The 22,128-nt window shown below is 41.9% G+C and overlaps 1 protein-coding gene across 5 annotated transcripts; it reads left to right on the forward strand.

Moving 5' to 3' along the window:
- The first annotated feature begins 1,886 nt into the window (after nucleotides 1-1,886).
- khdrbs1b (KH domain containing, RNA binding, signal transduction associated 1b) lies at nucleotides 1,887-18,505 on the forward strand. 5 transcript variants are annotated; one of them, XR_005706691.1, is made up of 14 exons: nucleotides 1,887-2,315; nucleotides 4,607-4,728; nucleotides 6,001-6,117; nucleotides 6,564-6,710; nucleotides 9,452-9,585; nucleotides 10,413-10,653; nucleotides 11,061-11,128; nucleotides 11,477-11,535; nucleotides 12,153-12,341; nucleotides 13,506-13,551; nucleotides 13,708-13,784; nucleotides 13,888-13,996; nucleotides 14,482-14,549; nucleotides 16,622-18,504. XR_005706691.1 is itself a non-coding variant. In XM_040121648.1 (9 exons), exons 1-9 carry the CDS (start codon nucleotides 2,222-2,224, stop codon nucleotides 12,257-12,259), a joined length of 1,089 nt encoding a protein of 362 aa, XP_039977582.1. In that variant the 5' UTR covers nucleotides 1,887-2,221; the 3' UTR covers nucleotides 12,260-13,479. The 5 variants fall into 5 exon arrangements, 1 of the variants encoding a protein (XP_039977582.1); XR_005706690.1 differs by having other exon boundaries at nucleotides 13,708-13,996; XR_005706689.1 differs by having other exon boundaries at nucleotides 13,506-13,996; nucleotides 16,622-18,505.
- The last annotated feature ends 3,623 nt before the right edge of the window (nucleotides 18,506-22,128 follow it).

The raw sequence follows: 22,128 nt of genomic DNA on the forward strand, positions 1-22,128 counted from the left end.
TAGACTTTACGTCTTGTTATACAGCAATTGGCAAAAATTACAGTGAAACCTGCCATAAGGAGCTGCCGAGAATTTCATTAGTTTGACTTTTAGTGGAGTTTCAGAGTCCCATGATGCTCTAAATGCTGTTTTGCAGGCTCCTCTGCCCTAACAAGGATAAAACTCTAGGGGAACACTAAATCCTTGCCATTTTTTGGAATCTTTGGGGCATGAAAATGGTCAGATGCAAAGATCTGGAATCGCAATGACTTATATAAGCCTACCCCAGTGTTTACCCCCTTCCATCTGCCCCTGTTTACCCCAGACTGTGGCTCTGTATGTTAGGGGACAGGGGAAGTCCACACCGGCAGAAGGCAAGAGTGCGAGCTATCAGATTGGAACTCCTCCACCTGCCAAAAGAAGTAACTCTTCCTTTTATGAGCCAATTGAAATTCAGCTCACAGGCTATCCATTCTGTCAATGACAAGAGGAGTCAGGACAACCTTGCTACCCCCAGCACTAATAACATCGTAATGGTCAGAGATAGATCACGCTGAACGCTGATAGTTAGAGCGGGTCTTCGGCCTCCCATAAGTGTTTATTGCAGACAATTTTTGCCTTCATTTGTTTTGAGCAGATACATGCCTGGGTACACCTGCGGTCGATAGTAATAGTTTTCACTCCAGCAGCGTACTGACAAATGACCGTCAGTTTTCGCAATTTGTTCAGTGAGCATTCCCTTGCAGATAATGCAAACTACTGTATATGCTTAAAGACCCAATACACAGGGAATGGTCAGCTTTGTATGCATTAGGCCAGCTCTACCCTCTGACCCCTTGTGCTCCACTCAGTGGCATGACAGGTTCATTACCACCTTCCGAATCGGAGGACTCAATCCTTGATAGGTCTGTTCAGGCATTCTCCGCACTGCACTTTTTACTTGTACATAAGTGTTTTCGAATCGATACAAGTGGAGAGGAAAATAGGGCTTCTTCTGACGGACCCTGTTTCGGCGTAACGTGGCCCGCTCTTTGTCATGATCAGCACCGCCACTAGGGGGCAGTAGAGAGCCTGGAATGGAGGTTGCCACAACTTTAGGGAACGCTGGCTGAACTGAAACCATAATATCAAATTAAACACTGAAGATGTGTCATCACCCATCATTGTCCTATTCACGCCAATTAAAATGTACTTGATGTGGAAATGTCTTGCACTGCAGTACATAACAATTCGATACATATGGCAGTTAGAGCATGGCCCCTACTGTTTAGTTTCTCTACTCTTTAGGCTTTAACTGTATGGTGTTTTCTTTCTTACCTCCTCGAATGGCCTGATTTAGTTATCTTGTGATTTATTTGTTTTGATCTATCTATCTATCTATCTATCTATCTATCTATCTATCTATCTATCTATCTATCTGTGGTTTTTATTTTACACTCTAAGATTTATATTCCAGTGATTTCATGTTTGAAAATATACTCTGTAATTTTCAAATTAAAAGCCTCTGTATGATGAAGATTATGGCAGTGATACAATTGTACCAACTGGTACTGGCGATACAATAAATCCGGCATTACCGACACTGCTAGAGCTGACCCCAGAAGTTTCTAGGTAGTCTTGTGAAAAATAAAACAAACTTGAAAAATCCTTTAAAAAAAGATAAATAATGGATATTCCCTTACAAAAAAAAAAGGATTAACTTGTAGGCTATTTCCTTAACGACTCTAATTATATAAACATTATAAACTTCACAGGAAAGACATAACTGACTACAGTTACAGTGATATATTGGCACTTATTATCATGTATACCATATGTTACCATATAACCACTATCATAAATCTGACAGTTGGGTTATCTGTACCGGCGGCGGCGCGCATCCACACTGCACACAGTAGGCGGCGTCAGTCCGGAGAACTACGTCCCTCTGAGCTCACTTCCGTCGGCTTGAGTCGGATCGCTGTTCTCTCAGTCGCTCATCGCTTTTGTTCTCCCATTTCCATCCAGCCATCGCAGCTGAGAAGACGGAGGCGGCCGGTTGGGCAACCATAAACACGCAAAGTAGCGGACTCGTCTCTCGCAGAAACGCCCGGTAGCCACATGCAAAGCGCCGTCCGCACAGAGGATACGCGGCACTCCATAGCTACATAACTGGACTACTTGTTTTTTTTTCTATCATTGTTGGGGTTTTTCACGCTTTTTGTTGAACCGAAACTGACCCCCCCCCCCCTCTAAACTCAAAATGGAGAACGACGACAAATACCTCCCCGAGCTGCTGGCGGAGAAGGACAGCCTGGACTCGTCGTTCACGCACGCCATGAAACTTTTAAACGCAGGTAAAGTAGTGTCACACGGTGTTCATTGTCACTACCGCTTTGCGGTCAGTTTTTTTTTTTTTTTTTTTTTTTTTTTTAGTTGAAGAGGGGCCACGCAGGGCTCGTGAACGCACCTCCAAATGCACACCTCCACGCTCTGAGCGCCATGTGTGTGCGGACGGGACGTGGACTGCCCCATTGACGGCAACACTGAGTGCTTTCATAGCTCGGTAATGGATAGGTGTGTGTGTGTGTGTGTGTGTGTGTGTGTGTGTGTGAGAGAGAGAGAGAGAGAGAGAGATACGTGGGTACACGTAGGAGTTAATTAGATGCTAGTTAATGAGTAGTGTTCGAAATTCAACATATCCCAAAGCTACTGCAACACCACAGATGGAGACACACTTTGAGATATTCTTCTGAATAATTTCCGCTTCCTATCGCGCAGCTGCGACGTGTCGACTCTGTTGTCCTCAGAGCCGCGGGTTGAAACTTAGACACCGCGACTCTTGTCGAACAAACGGTGGTTTGTTTTCGGAGACCAGTTGCTGTTGACCTCGCCGTCTGGCCGCTGGGCTGCTCTCCAGCTTAGAACTGGTCGCCCCGCACCCGCGACTGGGGTCGCCCCGTTACTTTCGGAGCCTTGGGGGGCGGCACGGCAGCGCCGACGGAGACCCCCTCAAGTCCCGCTGCGCGTCGCCCGCTGCTGAAGTGTCCCTGGGCAAGAGACCGCAGACTTGGCAGCTCCGGGGCTGCCGTCTTGTAGCAGTGCTGGAGAGGGGACAAAAAGAAAAGGCTGCCCCGGGTGTCCGTCCCCCCCCCCTGTGGTCGTCAAGCTAGCTTTGAAAACGTGCCGTGTCCTGTTGTGTGCGGGGGAACAGCGCTGTATTAGTGTCACAGATTAGGACTTTTCAGTAACCTCGTGTTGTGATACAGTGGGAGGATGTGCCAGAGAGTACAGCGGGGCAGCCATAAAAACTGAGGACCACTAGTCTTCACGTGGGCAGTACAGTCATACTGAATACAATAATAATAAAAAAAAAACCCCACACAACATCGTCGGAACATTACTAGCTGGACAAACTGAAGGACTGTTAGTTTAGCGATGACTTAGTTTTGTCTGTGTTGTCGCCCATGTGCTCTCCCAGCGGCTGAGTCATTTCCCACGTCTCCGTTCGCTGCTCCACTCGAGTGTCTCGGGCACCTCTGCTGATGACTGAGTTTGGTGTCTTTGTCTGACAGGATGTGCCGTGTCTAGGCTACATCTCTAAGTAACTAAGTAAGTGAGAACGATACAAAGTATGCAAAGTGTGTCAGCGTTAGTTGCGGGTCCCCCTCCATCCGCAGCTGGTAAACTGTGGTGCAGCTGACATGTTTGCACAAGGCGGGTTCAGGGCTTGTCATAGCCGGGGGGGTGCGGTCTGAGCAGGTGCCGTTAGGGAGCTATTGGTGCTACTCCACATGGAAGAGGTGACAGAAGGTGCAGGGACGAGCCAGTGGCTACTTCTCAAAGTGTAGCTGTGGAAGCTGTCATTTCACAAATGACGCTTTGAGAGGTTCGGAAATCGGGCTACAACTAAAGATCATTTTGAATATTGATTTAATCTGACAGTTCGTTTCTCAGTTGTTCAATGAAAGCTTCAGTGTGTGAACGGTCAAATAGTGAGAGCTGTCCATCACAGGTTGTCGGAGCCCGAGGTGATGCTCTCAGAGGTCTTGTTGTGGCCAAATAAAAAGTTCAAAACCAAAAGATATTCGGTTTACAATGCTATGGAGCAGAGATGGACATCACATCCCCACATTGAAGAAACTGCAACCAGAGAATGTTTGTAGGTTGTGCTTGAAAAATGGCTGAAATGAAATGATTATCAAAATAGTTGCCGTTTAATGGCTGAATCAACAAACTCTAGCTGTATTCAGTATGTTGCCAAAATCAAACGCATCATGTGCACCTTTCTAACTATCTTTTATTCATCTGTAAGAAGTGTTTTTTGCCAGCCTTGTTAGTCAAAAGAATTCAAGATGTCTTTGTTAACAGGAAAAAACTAGGCAGAAAAGTGAACATTTCTTTTTGATGTCTAGGATACATAGAACTGCAACTGTTAGTTATAACCTAGGTGTCTAAAAATGTTTACCTTTCAACCAGTTTAGCCCAAGTTTTCCAAAGCCATATTGAGTTTTACCCGCAAACCACCAGAAACACTGCTTACCTGGTAATGTGAGTGCACATGAAATCCACCTCATGATTGTTACGTGCTTTGTCACCGTTTGATTGCATGAACGCTTTGCCTGAAGGAATACCTCTCCCCTTCTAGAAATTGATAGAATCCAGAAAGGCGATACTAAAAAGGAGGCAGAAACATACCTGGACCTTTTCACAACAAAGAACATCAAACTTAAGGAACGCGTGCTCATACCTGTCAAACAGTACCCGAAGGTGAGCTTTCTTTGCTCCTGATTTTTTTTTTTTTCTTCTCCTCTTCTTCTTCTGTCCTCTTTTTCAGTGTGAACCCCTCTCGATTTAATTTGTCCTGCCGCCGGGTTTCAATTATACAAAGCCATAGGGTTACTTGGGAGTCTCAAATTACCCCTCTCAACCTTGATCTTTTAACTCCAGAGTATAATTACAACTGATACTGGCATGTTTTTCAAATATCACTGAAAGGATCAAAATGTTAATATTGCTAGGGTTAGGATAGCTCTTTATTTCAGCGTAATTCATACTGTGTGCAGTAGATTGGATCTCCCCTTCTGTTTGTGTTCAGCAAATATTTCCATTCAAAGTGAAGTCTTACTTTTCTTTATCATGTAACCTCAAGTGCATTCATCCATATCACTTTAATCAATATGGTGCTCACATATATGGCTACACTGATTTAAGGATGATGGTTTATGATGGACAGTGTGTGTTAGGGTGTAATCTGTAAAATGCAAAAAGGACTCATTGCGAGAGACACGATGGCTAATTTGCATTTTGTTAAATTTATTTGCATCCGTTTGCGTCACTTTAGTTTATATTGCTGCTCTCTGGAACCCGTTATGTAACCTTTAGGATCCTGTTTACTTTTTGACGCTAACAAAAGTTGATAGACCGCGCCGCTTTAAGATTTTTTTTCCAAATAGTTCTAACAAGAATAAGATCTATAGATGCTGCCCTCTCCCGAACATCAGATCAATATTGCGTAGGAGTCTGGTCTGTGAGGGTAAGATAGCCTTCTGATCTCCCAGACTTAGTTTTAATTTGTACATCACTCCGCTGTATGATGAAGATTATGGCAGTGATACAATTGTACCAACTGGTATGACAAAGCTAATGAGCGTATTCAGATTACAAAAGTTACTTTTACAACTCCAGGAGGAATTGCTTCCTTGGGGGAAATTTTTTGCTAAATGTGTTTGGCAGTGACTGCTAATTGTAGGACACATCATAAACAGTAATTACATTATCCAAAGATTGATGAGGTAAAGATTGCAGCCTTTGATCACAAGTTGGTTCTGGCTCAGTACTTGGATGTTTGTGGTGAATAGTAACTGATGGTATTACAGCCCTCAAGGGCTCATATTGACCTTCTCTGGTAAATCTACTACTTAAGGCTGCAGTATGCACAACAAAACCCTTGCCAGTGATTGCTCCTTCACTCTCTTGGCATTAAACACGCCTCTGCTTTGATTGTCACACTAATTTTGTTCTGCTTTGTTTTGTTATTAGTTCAATTTTGTGGGGAAGATTTTGGGACCTCAGGGCAATACAATCAAACGTCTTCAGGAAGAGACTGGAGCCAAGATTTCTGTGCTTGGCAAAGGATCCATGAGAGACAAATCCAGGGTATGACACACACACACACACACACACACACACACACACACACACACACACACACACACACACACACACACACACATCTGGTGTTACACACCTGTGAGAAGGGTACTTAAAGCCATAACACATCTGGCCTGTAGTTCAGAAGGAATGGTAGGCAGTGAGCCCAGATGGCGTCAACTCGCAGGATAGCTCGGGTGAACTTAAATGTAAAGCCAAGGGCATCCATGAACCACACATCTGTGCCAGGAATCTTCAGGATAGTCCACTAAACCTGTTCCCTCTCAGGTTGATGTGATTATTAAGCTCTATAAAGATAGGGAATACCACACCTATGCCTGATGCCCTCTGAGGCAAGTGAAACGTGATTACTTCTTGCATAATTCATTTAATTTCAGAGTTAGCTGTGTGCTGTCTCTGACTCGTGGATAACTCATGTGCCCTTGTTCCAGGAGGAGGGGCTGAGGAAAGGCGGCGAGCCCAAGTACGCACACTTGTCCATGGAGCTGCATGTATTCATCGAGGTGTTTGCCCCCGTGCCCGAGGCCTACCTGCGTATGGCACACGCCATGGAGGAGGTCAAGAAGTTCCTGTTTCCTGTGAGTCTGACTTGCCTGTTGGGTTGTTTGTGTCTTTTTGTTGTCCCGCGGGAGACGGTTTATTTGCTTGCCTGGATGGACTGTGCTAAAGCAGCAACTAACAGCCATTAATTAAACAGCTGATTATTTATTCAATTCATCATTCAGCCAGTAAAACGTCAACAATATTGACAATCATTAAAGACAAGTTATCAGAGGCTAAAGTGATCTCTTTAAATCTCACAACTAACAAAAACAAAGCTTTAAAAATATAAATTAGTGAAAAGCAAGCTATTCTTTGCATTTGTTAAAATTAAACAGAAAATTTTAGCCGAGAACAGACAAAAATGGTTAAACAGTATTAGATTTGTCTAGATTCTGTTATTATTGATTCATCTGCCAATTCTTTATTCAAATGACCATTTGGTCTTTAAAATGTCAAGTGAAAATTGTGAAAAATGCAGCAATGTTACAGTTTCCTAAAGCCAACATTGATATTTCCAAATGTTTTGTTTTGTCCAATTAACAGCCTAAAACCACAAAATGATTGATCATCACATAAGATTAAAAAAAAAGTTGGAATTGGGGAGTGTGGGGTATCTTTGCTTGAAAAATGACTTAAAAAGATTAGTTGAATATCAAAGTCATTGCCAATTAATTTTTTCTGCAGGTCGACTAATCAATTGTTTCAGCTTTATATTGAGCCCTAAAACAAAAGCCATACACGGATTCCTGTTTATTCTGTAAAGTCACAGTTTTTCCACCTTGGATCCAACTGCAGACAGGGGTGCGAGAAATTTCAAAGTCTCAAATACTACAGTTTTCTTTTTATAGTTTAGCATAGGTACATAACACCATATCCTACCGAAATTCATAAGACAGCAAGAAGTGTAATTGCTGGGGTTATAAGAATATTGGTGATCTAAAAATGGAGTACCCAGCCAGAAAAAGTTTGAGGAACCCTGCTGAAAGTGCTTTTGCGCAACTGACTGAGGGTGTGCCTTTCAGAAAGGTGAGCAGTCACGGTGTGTAATTTAGACAAAGCTCTGGGAGGGGACCCAGTAGGACAGCTAGAGGAGATGCAGTGGGTATTTACCTGGAGCAAACAGACATGATGGCAAAGTCCAGGGGCGTAAAGCAGTTGGCCTAAGAGGGGGAATTGGGTCGCTTGCACTGTGTCAGCAGGGTTACCCCTTCATGTGGCTTGCCTGTACGTCCGTCCATCACTGTCTTTACCCGAGTCTCATTCTTCAGGGAGTGAGGGGAGTCAGTCTGGAGATATTTAGCTCCTAGACAGCAATGTGGGCATTTTCACTCTGCACGGCCTACGCTCACTTTATTCGCTTTATGCTGAGAGATTCATGAGTGTGGGCCAGCCCGGTGTGCTGTCAAGCCCGGCTGAAGCCCATAGTGCTCTAACAATGGCTCTCACCAAAGCAGGCCAGTAGGCCCAGGGGTTTGTGAGATGCCTTACATTTTTTAATTAGTGTGGAAGGTTCTTTAGAAGAAAGAATAATTTGAATCAGAGGCGAGATGAATGGGCTGACGAACCAGATGCAGTGTTGGTTTTTCCATGTTATGGAAAAAAACAGAGCCTGTTGTTACAGTTTAAGGCTATAATCTGTCAGGCTCGACGTCCTACATTTGGAAGCGGTACATATTTTAATAAATGACTCAGCCTCCCAGGAAATGGGTGGATGTGATTTGTTGGAAATATGTTCATGGTATTACCTGTACTTCTCACGTATTCCAATAGGCTTTGACTCTTGTTCTTCCTCACCCTTTTTATATCTGTGTACTTGAATTACTACTAATATGAATGCAAAAGCAGAGCCATACTCCTGTGTGAATGATTTGCATAGCTTGTTATTTCTTGAATAAGTCACTTGTTAAAAATATTATCTATAGAATGTAATGTCTTAAGAAACCTCATTAATCTAAATACCTTGATGGGTAAAGACATGTCACCTTGCTGGCTTGTTATATGCAGCAGCAGTGGCACTGCTCCTGGCCTGAGATGAATTTGTAATCAGTCAAATGGCTTGTGTTTTCCTGCTTTTGCTGTAGATAAATTGAAAGCTGCAGTATGCGCTGCATATTCTAGTATCTGCCTTTTCCCCCCCCCTTCTTTTTCACCATCATTAGAGCTGTGTCACCATTCCAGTCCAGGGGCTGATTTATGAAAAAGAATTGATTGGGTCATAGTGCAGCCTTTGTGATTGCTCCCCAAAGAAAGGCGGCGGATTGTGTTGCGGGATTTGTGCTGCTCAGACAGGCAGCAGCACTAATCCGCCCCCATTTATTGTTTTTTGCGGATAGAATAAGGTAGCCGTTGATGCAGTCATAGCAGACTTGTCAAGAAGTGCAGGGAGAAGTGATTTACATTTGTGCATGATGGAGAGGCACAGGAATGCAGGGAGTGTGGATGGATGGTTTCCAACCTCCCACATCCATGACCCCCCTCTGTCTTCACACTCTGAATCACTGGCACTGAGACTTTTGCTTCCACTCGCTCTGTTAGCCATTAGGGGGATGCCGTGTTTTGAGCAGCTCTGTAATTGTGTTTCACTCTTTTTATTCATCATTCTTCCTTCCTCACTGCCTCCTATTCACCTCTCTCTCTTTCATCTGTCTGGCTTCACTTTTCCCATGTCATCTGCTGTTGTTTCTCACTCTCTCTCTCCTCTTTTTATTTTCTTTGTGTGTGTGTTGTGTGCGTGTGTGTGTTGCGTGTGCGCGCGCGTGTGTGTGTGTGTGTATAGGATATGATGGATGATATCTGCCAAGAGCAGTTCATGGAGATGAGCTACCTGAACGGGGGCCAGGAGCACGGAGCCCGAGGCCGAGGGGGCATGCCAGTCAGGGGCCGCGGAGTCCCTCCTGCTGGAGCACACAGGTGAAGAGATGCGCCAAACACACACACATACAGGGTTTCTCATATAATAGCTGCTTGGTCACTTAAGCAATGCAAAAACACTGCTGTTGATCTGTGTATCAACGGAAATGCTGGATGGCTGGAAGTAGCATAATATTTACTCATTTTCCTTTTAATTGTGCAGTTTTTGTGTACTAAAGATGACGGAAAATTTTTAGAAAGCAATAAGCCTTTTTTTCAACAGATACTTTTAGAGAATACTTTACATGTTGTATGCTGCCTATAAACTTAATGTGAAAAGCAAATCCAACAGTGGGTTAATGGAATATCAAGCGATGTAAAACAATGTCTCAAATTGTCAGCTAATGTTTATTTTTTTGTTAAAAATTTGAAAAGACACTGTAATTTAGGTTTTTCTTTGAAAGACATGTTTGACATCACTGGAAGTACACTTACTCGCTTTCTTGCCGTGAGTTAGAGGATATGATTAGAGACTATGATATCGATTCCACTGTCATGTCTGTACGGTTAACGCATTGCTGGAGCCAGAAGCTGTTTAGCATAGCTTAGCGTAAAGACTGAAAACGGGGGAAACAGCCAGTTTGGCTCTACCAGCACTTTTAAAGCTCACTACTAACGTATTATTAAAACAAACAAGATATAACATGTTCGTTAGGGAGCTTTAAAGGTGCCGGGCTAGATGTTTTCCCGTTTCCTGTCTTGATGCTAAGAAATGCCTATCCGGCATCTGGCTTAAGCTTATTTTGTGTACAGATATGAGAGTGATATTGATGTTCTCATCCAACATTAATACAAACAATGCAGTAATAACTCTTTCTTTTCTCTAGGGGTAGGGGAATGCCTCCTCGCGGTGCTGCTGCCAGGGGAGGTGTGACTCGAGGTGGCCCGGCCAGAGGTGGCACAGTGAGGGGTGCCCCAGGAGGCCGAGGAGGACCTCCTGCAGCACCCACCAGGGGAGCTGCGGCACCCCGAGCCAGACACCCAGCTGCCGGACCTCCCCAGAGGATGGCGCCTCCACCCCCACACCAGCACACCCCCACTGCAGCCCCTGAGGGCTACGATGAATATGTAAGTACAACTGCCAGTGGAGGGTGGTTTTCATTTATCCATTTAATTTGTATGTGGATGTCTTCAGCACGGTTATAGGTTATTATTATGCAAACAAGTAAAAGATCTCTTAAAGCTTTAATTCTGAAAAGGTAGACATTAGAAATGATAAGACCTATAAGAAATATGTAGTTTAATCTGACCTCTCCAACATGCGTCTCCTCTGAATGAGATTGTTTTGGGAACCCTGTTAGCTTTGAATTGCTCGTCCATTATCACAGGAATAAGTGATTTCAGATGCTTGAAACATAAGGGAAGCGTGTCTGCTAAAGTACAAGTGTAGTACTTTGGGGACATCTTGACATTCATGATTCATGAACAAGCCTCTCCTTACATCTCACTCTGTTTCTGTTTCCTTCCCTCTTCAGGGCTACGATGAGAGCTACACAGACACGGCCTACGAGTCATACGACAGCTATTACAGTCAGCCGCAGGCGTGAGTGAATCAGATGTCTCTTTGGTTTTCACCTGCTTCTCACAAAGTGCACACACATCTCCTAGTTGCTAGTTTCACTCGAGATGGGATTTGAGGGCAGGAGAAATTCTTCTAAGCCACTCTGCACAAATTCAGCGTTGATGGTACTTTATGTTTCATGGTTTGGATGGCAGTGTTCTTTAGGAGAACCAGCTGGGACTTGCATGTTCCATGCTAGAGAGCCAAGCTTTGATCTTATTTGTGGAAGCCAATTATCATCCCCCTAGACATTACAGTCAGAAGCTACTTGATGTTTTTCAAATATTGAAACTGTTATTTCTTCCTCCCCCCTTGTTTTTGACCAATCAGAGAACCAGAATACTATGATTATGGACACGGCGAGACCACGGACTCATATGAGTCATATGGTAAGATAAGACTTTATTCACTGTCAACAAAGATGACTTAATTTATACTGTTAAAAAGCTGCTGAATACAAAAAGTGTGCAGGCAGATGTGACCTAAAACGTGGTGGTATGACTGAATTTACATTTAATGATTAGTTGATTCATTTACTACATTTACTATTCAGAAATAGTCAAATTAAACTGAGTCTAAAAATGTTGGTAGACAACAATGTTTGACTTTCTACTGTAACACGACTTAACTTTTTGTATCACCAGCCAAAAGGGGTTCCGGATTGTAGAGTTAAAGCGAATAACTGTTAGCTTTAAAGGTACTCTGTGGAGTTTTTGACCACTAGTAATGTTTTTACAAGTGGGTCCTTGTTTTGCTTTTTTTTTCGATGGGCATAGCATATTCCTGCTAACTGTTTGATGCTATTCCACAACCTTTGTTAGGATTGTTGTTTTTGTGGGAAACACTGAATTTAAACACGACTTTGTTTGTTCAGAAAGAACAGAACTCCACAAGGATGCTTTAAGTGGGGTAGCCAAGTAGATTTTTTTCTGTACTAAATCTTGAGGCAGTTTGAATCCCTATCGAATCATGTGTGTGTGTTTCATTTTTTTTGTGTCCTCTCCAGGCCAGGATGACTGGAATGGGACCCAGCAATTAGGTCCAGGGAAGGCCCCTCCCCCCTCCAGAGGTGCCAAGACGCCTTACCGGGAGCACCCATACCGACAGTACTGAAGTGGACTCGCCACCCTTAACGTGTCCCCCTGACTACCGCCTGTCTACCACGGCAGCTCTTGCTTTAAGCAGCCCGACAAAAGTAATTGTCCGTTTTGTCTTTGGTTTGGTCTTTTCCTACACTGGACTTTTTACGAGAGAGCAAATTGGGAACTGAAAATCGGAACTGGTTTTTGAGATTTGACCGCGAACTCCCTCCCCCACCCCTCCTTTGTCGCACCAACCAACCAACCAACCACCCATCCATCCAACCAACCAAAGCGGCTTTTAGATGGGTTAGAGAGGAAAAGTTGGCGTATTTTTTTTTTTCTTTTTCATTTGAATTTTTGTTTATGTTGCTGTATTTTTTTCTCTGACCCTTTTTACCCCCCTCTGGCTTTTTTGCATTGTTGATCGTTAATTTTTTAACTGTTTGGGAGTAATCCGTTCTAGTGGAATTAGTGGCTCATTACCCACTTGTCTAAGGAATCCATTTTAATTGTTTTTAAATACAAAGAATCTGTCGAGGGTCAGTTGCAGATTCCCATTTAGGCTACATTTCAAAATTCTGTTAATATAGCCAAATAAAAGACCTTTTAAACTTTCAATTATGTAAGATAGAAACAAAAAAACAATCTTAAATTAAGTGAAGGTTAAAGAAAAAATGTTAATGGAATCAGTACAATTCATTCTTGATGATGGTTTGTTTTTAAATAGTTCTAAAACGTTGTCCATTTAGACTTAGGCAGCAATATTTGTCATTGTACTTCGAGTTTTGAAATATAGCCCTAATAGACACTGTTGAGATGGACTGTCCTCATATCCTCAATTTGTTTTACATGTTAAAAATTTATTTTAAGACTCTGAAGACAAAATGTTTGTTTAATGAGAACACGGCCGAGAGACGGCTTCCTGTTATGCTAAAGACAGTTCAGGTCTTCATTTTGTGATCTGATTCTCTATAAAATGCATGCACCAAGTACTCAAAGAAGGATTGGGACAAAAATCTCCACATGGGTCTTCTCTTTCTATAGAGAAGGGATCCTGCAGCTCAATCCGAACTATTGTACATATTTTAAAACATCCTAACTGTACTTATTCTGCCACTAGTATCTGTACCCTCTCCATAAAATGCATTATGCTACATGTGTAAGCTTGCCTAAATAGGTTACTAAATCTGTCCAAAAGATGTTTTGCAGCAGTTTGTCAATAAAGCTTAGTTTGTTTTTTATGAAACTTAACTTGCTTTATTTGTTTCCTGTCCTAGTAAAATTCTGAAATGGCCTTTTTTAAACAACCTTCAGCAGTCAGATGTAGGTGTTTTCCTTTGTTTCTCATTCAAAACAGCATTTTAAATCTAAATGAATGTATTGACATCTGAAGACTTTAACCCTACTAAATGATGTCTTGATTGATTATCAAAAGAGCACAACTTATTCTTTCTCTCTCTTTCTATACTTTTTAAAAAGGACCCAGAGGTAAGACCTCTAAAATAACCTGGATAGCTTCCTAATGTGTATAGAGTTCTAAAGCATTGAATGCCTGGGTATGTATAAGACTTTTTCAATCCTCTTACCTGTGGTCGTAATCGTTAATGAGAATTGCTTTTATAGCATCTGAAAATTAACTGAATTCAAACCACCATTCAGGTCTAGGCTTCATTGTCATGAATGACGCTGGCGCGATGGCTACTTTAGTACAGAGTAATGGCAGTGCAATGGAGAGGATGGTTATAACCTAGACAACTCCACCGTAAAGGTAACCTAACCCTAAATGTTTAATTTCGTAGTGTGTTTATCCTTTGACATAAACTTGCTGGTAAATGCGTACAGTTTCTTAAAATATCATTACAGTCATGGCAACAAAAAAGAACCGACTCAAAAGTAAGAAAAACGTAACTTCCAATATACTTTATACAGTAGTGGATTTTATGTACCAAAATAACTGTTCTGTGTACTAACAAAATATATTAGAATAGTGTTACTGCAACTCTTGCTAAAATGAACAAAGCCAAATCTATGTCAATATCTTCTGTACAGTTGAGCTGCTGTTACTTTTTTATTTGCTCTGTAAAGGTTGCTTACTGTAATATTAAAAAGGTTCTGCCTGTACAATGTTATCCAAAAAAGAGAGCTTGAGTTGCATGAGCATATCTTCTCCTGTAGATGTTGCATGATCTCTGTCTCAAGTTTCTCCCAGTGTTTTTAGACAAGGTATTGATTTGGGGTTTGTCCTTCCTTCAGGCACAGCCCTCGGTCACTGAGTGCCCGGAGACTGACAGTCTGCTGAAGTGAGACCGTGCACACCTCAGGTCGGTCCGCTGCTGCACCCTTTTCCATTTTAAAGGACCATACCTCTGGTTTTTGCATGCTATAGCCGATTAACTACACGTGCCACATTACATTACCACTATCCATACAGCCATTACTATCCATTCATATTTGCACAATATGAAAATCAATTTGCATAGACTTGAAACTTGAATGAAATGTGTAATCCATCACAGAGAACTAATCCAGCTTCTTTATTGTTTTTGTCAAGGCTTCATTCCTTTTTTAGCAAGCCCAGCTTTATTTTATTAGTATTTGCCCTTATTGGTGCATTCTTGGATGCTCAGACACCTGGGATCTCAAAGTCTGGATCTAGGTGGCATCTTTTTAACAGAATAGCACAACAACAGTAGATATGATGCTACTGGTTACCTTAGTGTAAAGTCTGGAAATGGAGAAGGTAACAAAGGTCGTGTCAAAGGTAACAAAATTTGCATACCGTACAAAAATGAAAAAAAAGGAAATCGTACAGTTTTACAGGGCGTGGCATTACCCCTTGTAAAATGATGAATTGCTGTTTTGACACTTGGGTTTTTGTACAAACTAAACAAATGAGAGATATTGTCTCAATTAGTGATCTTAAGACTTGTTGGTAGGCGGATTGTGTTATTTTTTTCGACAGAGCCGGGCCAGCTGTGTTCTCCTGGTTCCAGTCTTTATGCTAAGCTAAGCCAACTGGCCGCTGGAAGCAGCTTCATATTTACTGTAATAGACATGAGAATGGCATCAATCTTCTCCTCCAACTCAGCAAGAAAGCAAATAAGTGTATTCACCAAAATGTCGAACTCTTCATTTAATGCTAGGATCAAAAACAAGAGTTTTTAGTCCTTGCTCGCAACACTAACTTTAAAAAGAAAAAAAAAAGCTGACAAATTTTCTCCTGTGATGGATTAGCCATTTCTAACCGCGTAAAATATACACAATTTGTAGGTAATGGTCTAAATCATTTGAAACCACTGTTATGGTCCTTTTAACTTTTCCCATTTTCCCCAAAAACCATTGTGCAAGAAACTTTGCTTCAGATGCCTGTGGGCCTTTCAGCCTATGTAACATTACGCAGCAGCAGCACGTTCATGATATTCACAGCATTTCAAAGGTTGGTTGATTCTGATGATTGCCCAGCTCGTGTTAAGTCGCCTTGCTTTTGACAGTGTCTGTGAATTGGTGTGTGGCCACGCTAGCCTTAAGCAAGTCTGAGCGAGGGAGAACGCAACGCCGGTGTCAGTGTGGTATCGGGGAAAGTGACTAATGAGGATCTGTAGGCTCAAGGCTCTCTGACAGAAGGAAAACAGCAGTGAGAGGACTCTGCCGATTCCCGAGATGGAACCAGCAGGAGGAGAGAGGTGCCAGAGGGATTTCTCATGATGTCCTGTCTGTGCCTTGAAGGCAGGAAAAAGTTAAATGAAGGCTCAGAAAGTAATGCTTGGCGGTCAGACTTTGAGAAACATAACTGTCGTTGGCATTTTAGTTGAGGGAAGTTGGATAACAACATTCTTTGAGATGTGTTCTGACAGAAAGGTCACTCACTTGCTTGAAGATTGTTTTCAGCAGGACTATCACCAGTTTTTAGAGGCGCTAGAAAGGGAAATCTCATTTCCTTATGATGACAGACTTCGTGTCCAGACTTTACAGAAAGCTTGAATTATAAAATAGATGATGTCTGGGCCTTTGTTTTCATTTGCTGTTATGCAAGAAGCTGCTACAAAATACTCAAAAACCAAGACCTGTGACCACATTAGCTGGTGATTGAAATATTAATGCACTAACCCACAATCACTAGTCTCGAAAGCAATTATGTCTCACTTAGTAAAATGTTGCTTAGCTGCTGTTGAAGAGGGTTGCTGCTTGGCAGAAAAATGGCCTTTAATTATTACAGACACTGCTTAAAAATTAAATTAAATAAGTGGTCTCTTTGTTTTGCTAAGCACCACCTCTTATCTGTCATTAAATCAGTGTAAAGCAGAGCAGGATTTAGTGAATTGAAGAACCAGCGATGTGTTTTAACAAGTTTGCTCATGTCGGTGTCTCCCCTGTGCTTTTGTCTCCCCTGCAGTGAAGCCGTGCACGGGAGCATCTCGGCATGAAGAAGGTGGTCAGACGAAGCTCTCAGGGCGCCCTGTTGAAAGGAGCGACCCAACGCCCCAGTTCTTTTCTGGGGGGTTGTGCTGGCTGCCTGCCTGCCTGCCTGCCTGCCTGCCAAGTGACCCACTGGAGCCAGCTGATTTAGTGCAGGGGGAGAAGAGCTGGCTCAGACTCCCGCTGAACAGGGCTAAGACTGCAGCTGGTCAGTGAAGACATTCCGCTCAGTGGAAGTCCAGACTAACCAGAGACTGACAAAGAGCTCTCATTTTATGTGGACTATTTTCTACTGTTTCTACATTTCATGCCAATATTGAAATACTGTGCGTTATCCTTGAGTAATTATTTTCTAACATTGAATACACCCACTTGAAGCCTTTGCTGATTGCATGCTACTGTACAGTTTCCGCAGTTCAACCCCCTCTTCCAACAAATGTAATTGTTACAGCCTAATTTACCATAAAATGAGTACTCCTATTATAGTAAGCTGTGAAATTGTTTTTAATTTCTATTAACCCTTGAATTAGATGTGAAATGACCTTTTACTTTTTGCAAGGCAAGCTGTATTCACGGAGAATCGTGTGACATCTGCATTTCAAGTATTTGGTTCTTTTAAACATTCTGGGCATTCTGGTAGCGCGCTGTTTAGCATCCATGCCTTACTGCTGCGTGAAATTAGACTCAGTGCCCGAGAGCTAAAGATGCACAGAGAGTATGGATCAGTATCTCGCCGCGGTCAAGTTCACTGCGAGCTCACACACACACACACGTCGCCACATCTTGGCACTGCACGGCCTGTGTAGCCCTGAGCATATCAAATGCTAATGCAGCGGCCTATTTGCATGTACTCACAAGTACCGTCCTTGCAAATGTGCAACACTTTCATAACTGACGTTGGCCTTTTCTCGGCGGTTCGGCATCCAAGTATGATAATTCAGGGAGATGGAGCCATGGGGAGAGCTGCATGTGAGAAAGGGACAGAGGGTGAAGACAGACGTTACAGACATTACTAACTTCCTCCATCTATCCATCTATCCATCATGCCTCTGTTGATTTGATTCCCCTCTATGCCATTTTCTACCATTATCACTGATGATATTACAGCTGCCTGTGGTGCTAAGTTACATTTAGAGGTCAAAACTGTACTTTCCTGTATTAAAAACAAATTTCTCTGCCCTGATCCACTGGTCAGAGGCAGCATTAGCCAAGTCAGAGGCTCCATTTAGTTTATTGAAAAAGCTAGCGGCTTAGAGGATAAAACATTAGATATTAGGATAGAAACCATCATTTGAGATGAAATGTCAACGGGCCATATCCAAAACAGATCATTTTTCAGCCGTTATGTGCTATTATATCTAAAATAATGATTTCTGTGTCTCCTGTAATCTAATGAAAGATAAGTTATGGTTTGGAGTCCGTCTCCTTTGTTTGAATCGACGAACTGTCAAGAGCGTAAGGGTGGAAAAGACAGTAAATGTTAGTGCGCAGTGATCAATAAAAGCGGACTTGAATATAAGCAAGCCGTGTATCAGTCATCTGTGATGTTTCCTCTTGGCTGCGACACAGTCTGCTGTTTCTGCCCACCTCCATGGAGTCCACTGGCATGGTGCGTTCACATAGCGCTACGTGGGAGAAGAGATGGAATAAGGTGAGAGACAGGAGGCCAAGCTGTCTTGTCTTTTTGAGGTGGGGAGGTGGGGATGGATGTGTTAAAATGCTGTGAGTGTGTTAGGGGTGGAGATACTGTGGGCAGATATGGTGGACAGCTGGATTGCATCTTCTAGTCCTGACGGATTCACACCATCGGAGGAACAGTGCATGCTGATGCCTCTGAAGACGCTGACAATCAGCCTCCCCCAGATACACATCAGATGCCATTGTGTGAGAGGCAATAATCGAGGTGACTTGTGGTGCTTAAAGCGGGGCACGCTGCCCCCCAGATGCCCTTGATCTCTCGGGAATTGCAAGGGATGGTATACGGAAGGTTACTATAATAAGCACTCTGCGCACTCTAAGGTTCACACAGTATAGATATAAAAGAGTTTATAAGATGGACTTCAAGGGTGCAAAATGTTACTAAATGGAAGTCACTGGGCTGAAGTGTCTTTGGAGTTCATTAACACGGAAAGGTCAGCATCAAAGGATAAGGCTGGTGATATTTCGTGTTTTGAGCAAATCTTGTAAAAAGACCCTAACCAACGATTAATTGTTTTTACCTGCCCAACATTATATGTTAATAGTTATACATAGTATATTCCTATGTGCTATAGAGCACATTGTTGTCCAAACAGACATCAGTGAGACAGTGTTTTCTTCAGTACCATGAACTCTGGAATTGTAGTTTATTTTGAGTCAAACCCACATATACTGTCCTGCTAAAAAATACTAGCAAAGAAAATGTGTATTCATCCACGACTGAAAATAATCCCCAAGATATGTACTATTCACTCCTGTTTGAGTAACGTTTGCTAAAAATTACAGTGCTCTGCTGGAAATTATTGCGAAAAAAACGTGTCACTGCCCAGTGAAAACCATGTATCTCAAATTTTGGTGATTTAGATTTTATGAGATTAACTGAATGATTAAGTGCTCTGCCCTTTAGAAATGATTGCTCTTAAGATACGGTAGATAAACTTTAAAAAAAAAAAAAACCTTTATAACAATATTAATTAAATTGATTAGCTAATCCTTTGAATGCTGCCCACTGTCAATCACTTGTACTTACTTTATTGAGGACTATTCATCAAGTAAAATTCATATTTATCTATATTCAATTCTATGCATTTTACCTGATGGAGGTCTGAGGACACATTAAAAGGTATTTCACATGTCAGTGTTGCATGTCTTCATTTATTTAGCACTTCAAAACTTATTAAACTACACTGCAAATGTTTTTCCATCCTAATTAATTGTATTAAAGTGGCCCATACATCTTACCTTCCAGCCACTGAAAGTGTATAATCATTTTTACATGTGCACGTTCATGAGTGCCAATGAAAAGACTAAAACTCAGCAAAGGATTTTCTTGAAAAAAAAAAAAAAACAGTTTATTATTCACTAGTTAGCACGAGATAATTTCACCCGTTGCCAGTGATGTGCTCAATTCAAGGCTAAATAACTCAAGGTGGAATATTTGAGCGACAGCTTTTTATTTGTCATTGTCAGTATTTATCTCCATATTCCTCACACAAGGGTTACAATGCATAAACTAAAATAAGCTACCTATGGGCAACTGATACATCATATATGAATTATTGGTGGCCCCTGGCTTTTTTTTTTCATTTCTTTTTTCACCTCAAAAGCAAAAAATGCCTTTTTTTTTTTTTTTTTTTTTTTAAATGCCTTGAAAGGCAGGACTTTTTTGCAGATATGTCTCAGTTCGATGGATAGATTTCTGAAAGGGTCTACCAGGCACAGGTACAGGGCTCGAAATGATGAGGGGACTCCAGGGCCAGAGTCTCCGTTTGAACTGATTGTGAGCATTTCTTGTTGAAAATTCAGTCAAACGACCTAAGGACCACATGAAGAAATGCTAAATGACCTCAAAGAGACATGTAATGACTACAGACACAAAACGACTGTATAGAGATTCAAAATGACCACAAAAAGATGCAAAATTATATAGAGACGCAAAGAAATAACAAAGAGACATGAAACAACCAAAAAGAGATGCTAAATGGCGACAAGGAGATGCATAAGGCCGTGTACTTGTTTGTACTCATTTTGTGTCTTTTTCAGTCTGGGTGTCTTTCTCCAATGTAGATGGCAGGGGTCATTTACATGTCTGTGCCCAGGGGCCCATTGTGTCATAATCCGTCCATGCTCAGTTCTGCTATTGGAAGACCATTTCTTTATGGGGCATTTTAGGTGTCTGCAAATTTGGCACTCCAATGTATTTTCATATTAAAATAGTCTTCTCTATTTTTTATTTAAGTTTTTTCAAGGCTTTATTAAGTAGAACACAAAACTTTCAAGACTAAATGGTGGTGTTTGCATAGAGATTTTGTGCCCCCTCTCCTGTTCCATGTAGTCTGCACAGGGCCCAGTTGTCTTCATGGATGGCAGTGCTCAGCGGGGGCTGGAGGAGACAAACTAGGCCAGCTAAATAAAGTGGATGAATCTTACTTTTGAAATGGTTGCCATGGAAGGCTTACTAGATGCTGCAGTGCAATGTGGGATAGAATAAGACTGTGTGTGTGTGTGTGTTTGTGTGTGTGTGCAAGAAAGGGACTTCTTGGGTTATTTATTAATGAATGACAGGGAAAGAGAACAGTGAGAACAGCTTCAGTGTGTGTATATCAGTTTCTGTAGGAAGACAGAGAGAGGATGATAGAAAGTGAGAAAGAACAAGGAGTGCCTTTACATCTGTGCCTGGGAGGATATTGCCAGAAAATGTCATAACTGTCGTGTTTCCTAAATAACATTTATCAAACTGCGAGATCACATTTAAAGAACAATGCAGCCGTCTTTTGGCATAGTTTACAATCTGTCAAACACAGTCAGACCTTTCACTAATCCTACTGATATTCAAAACCATTTGTCTGTGTACGTGAGTGTACACTGGCAGGTTCACATGTTGAATATTTACATCCCCCAAAAGGCAGGCGGAGATGAATAAGACTAGCTTTACTGAAGTCAGCCTTTTCTTTAATTTGCAACAGCTCAGGTACAAACACGGAGAAACAACGATTGGTTCTCCAATCGACCTAGCTTGTGATGTCCTCAAGTTTCTTTGTCATCTCTGATTTTCATCAAAAATAATCAAGAAACCTCCCAATTTTCTCAGCCCTTGCAGTCGGGCTTATTTTGGAGATGCGTTCGTGTTAAACAAAAGCAATTTGCAAAAGGAAAAGGTGAGTTTTAAGTGATGTTAATAGAAACTGTTTGGACCTGTGATTCAGAGTTAATATCAAGGCCGGTTTGGACAGTAACCTGCCCTTGTCCTCTGATCTGCAAAGACTGTAGGATTTCTACTTTGACCTCCTTCAGCCAATTCACGTGGTCCTTCTAACGGACAGGAGAAGTAACTGAAACTTAGCCCAAGCAGGAAACTCTCAGTGTGTGAATATAGGTGTTGGCAAAGTTAGGGGCAATCAGCTTTAAAGATGGATCACACCACCATAAGTGGTGTATTCATCATCTCCTTCAAAGAACACAGTATGCGTATTGTTACACAATCCACGTGAACGGGTTTGGTGGTGTCAGTGTTGAAATTAATGCTAAATGGGCGTAACACGTAACAGGAATATAACTCAGCTAGAACTGGGGTAAAGTGAGCTGAAGGGTTACCATACGTGTTGACTCATCCATCACATTTCTACCTCCAATCCCTGAACCTTTTTACATACTCATAAACCATACCTCCATTTCATCCGAAAGAAGCTACGTTTACGCTTGGTTCCTAAAGCTTCCAAATATTGTCTGTGCTCTTGAGGTAGTACTTTACAATAGCCCATGCATGTACCTCACCTTTACTGTTTT

The sequence above is a fragment of the Xiphias gladius genome, chromosome 24 (assembly GCF_016859285.1).
Source record: "Xiphias gladius isolate SHS-SW01 ecotype Sanya breed wild chromosome 24, ASM1685928v1, whole genome shotgun sequence".
Classification (NCBI taxonomy): Eukaryota; Metazoa; Chordata; class Actinopteri; order Istiophoriformes; family Xiphiidae; genus Xiphias; species Xiphias gladius.

Coding starts and splice junctions, on each gene's coding strand:
- khdrbs1b (XM_040121648.1), top strand. CDS start 2,222: ATGGAGAACGACGACAAATACCTCCCCGAGCTGCTGGCGGAGAAGGAC. Junction 4,729..6,000: donor CTGTCAAACAGTACCCGAAG/GTGAGCTTTCTT, acceptor TTTTGTTATTAG/TTCAATTTTGTGGGGAAGAT. Junction 6,711..9,451: donor TCAAGAAGTTCCTGTTTCCT/GTGAGTCTGACT, acceptor GTGTGTGTATAG/GATATGATGGATGATATCTG.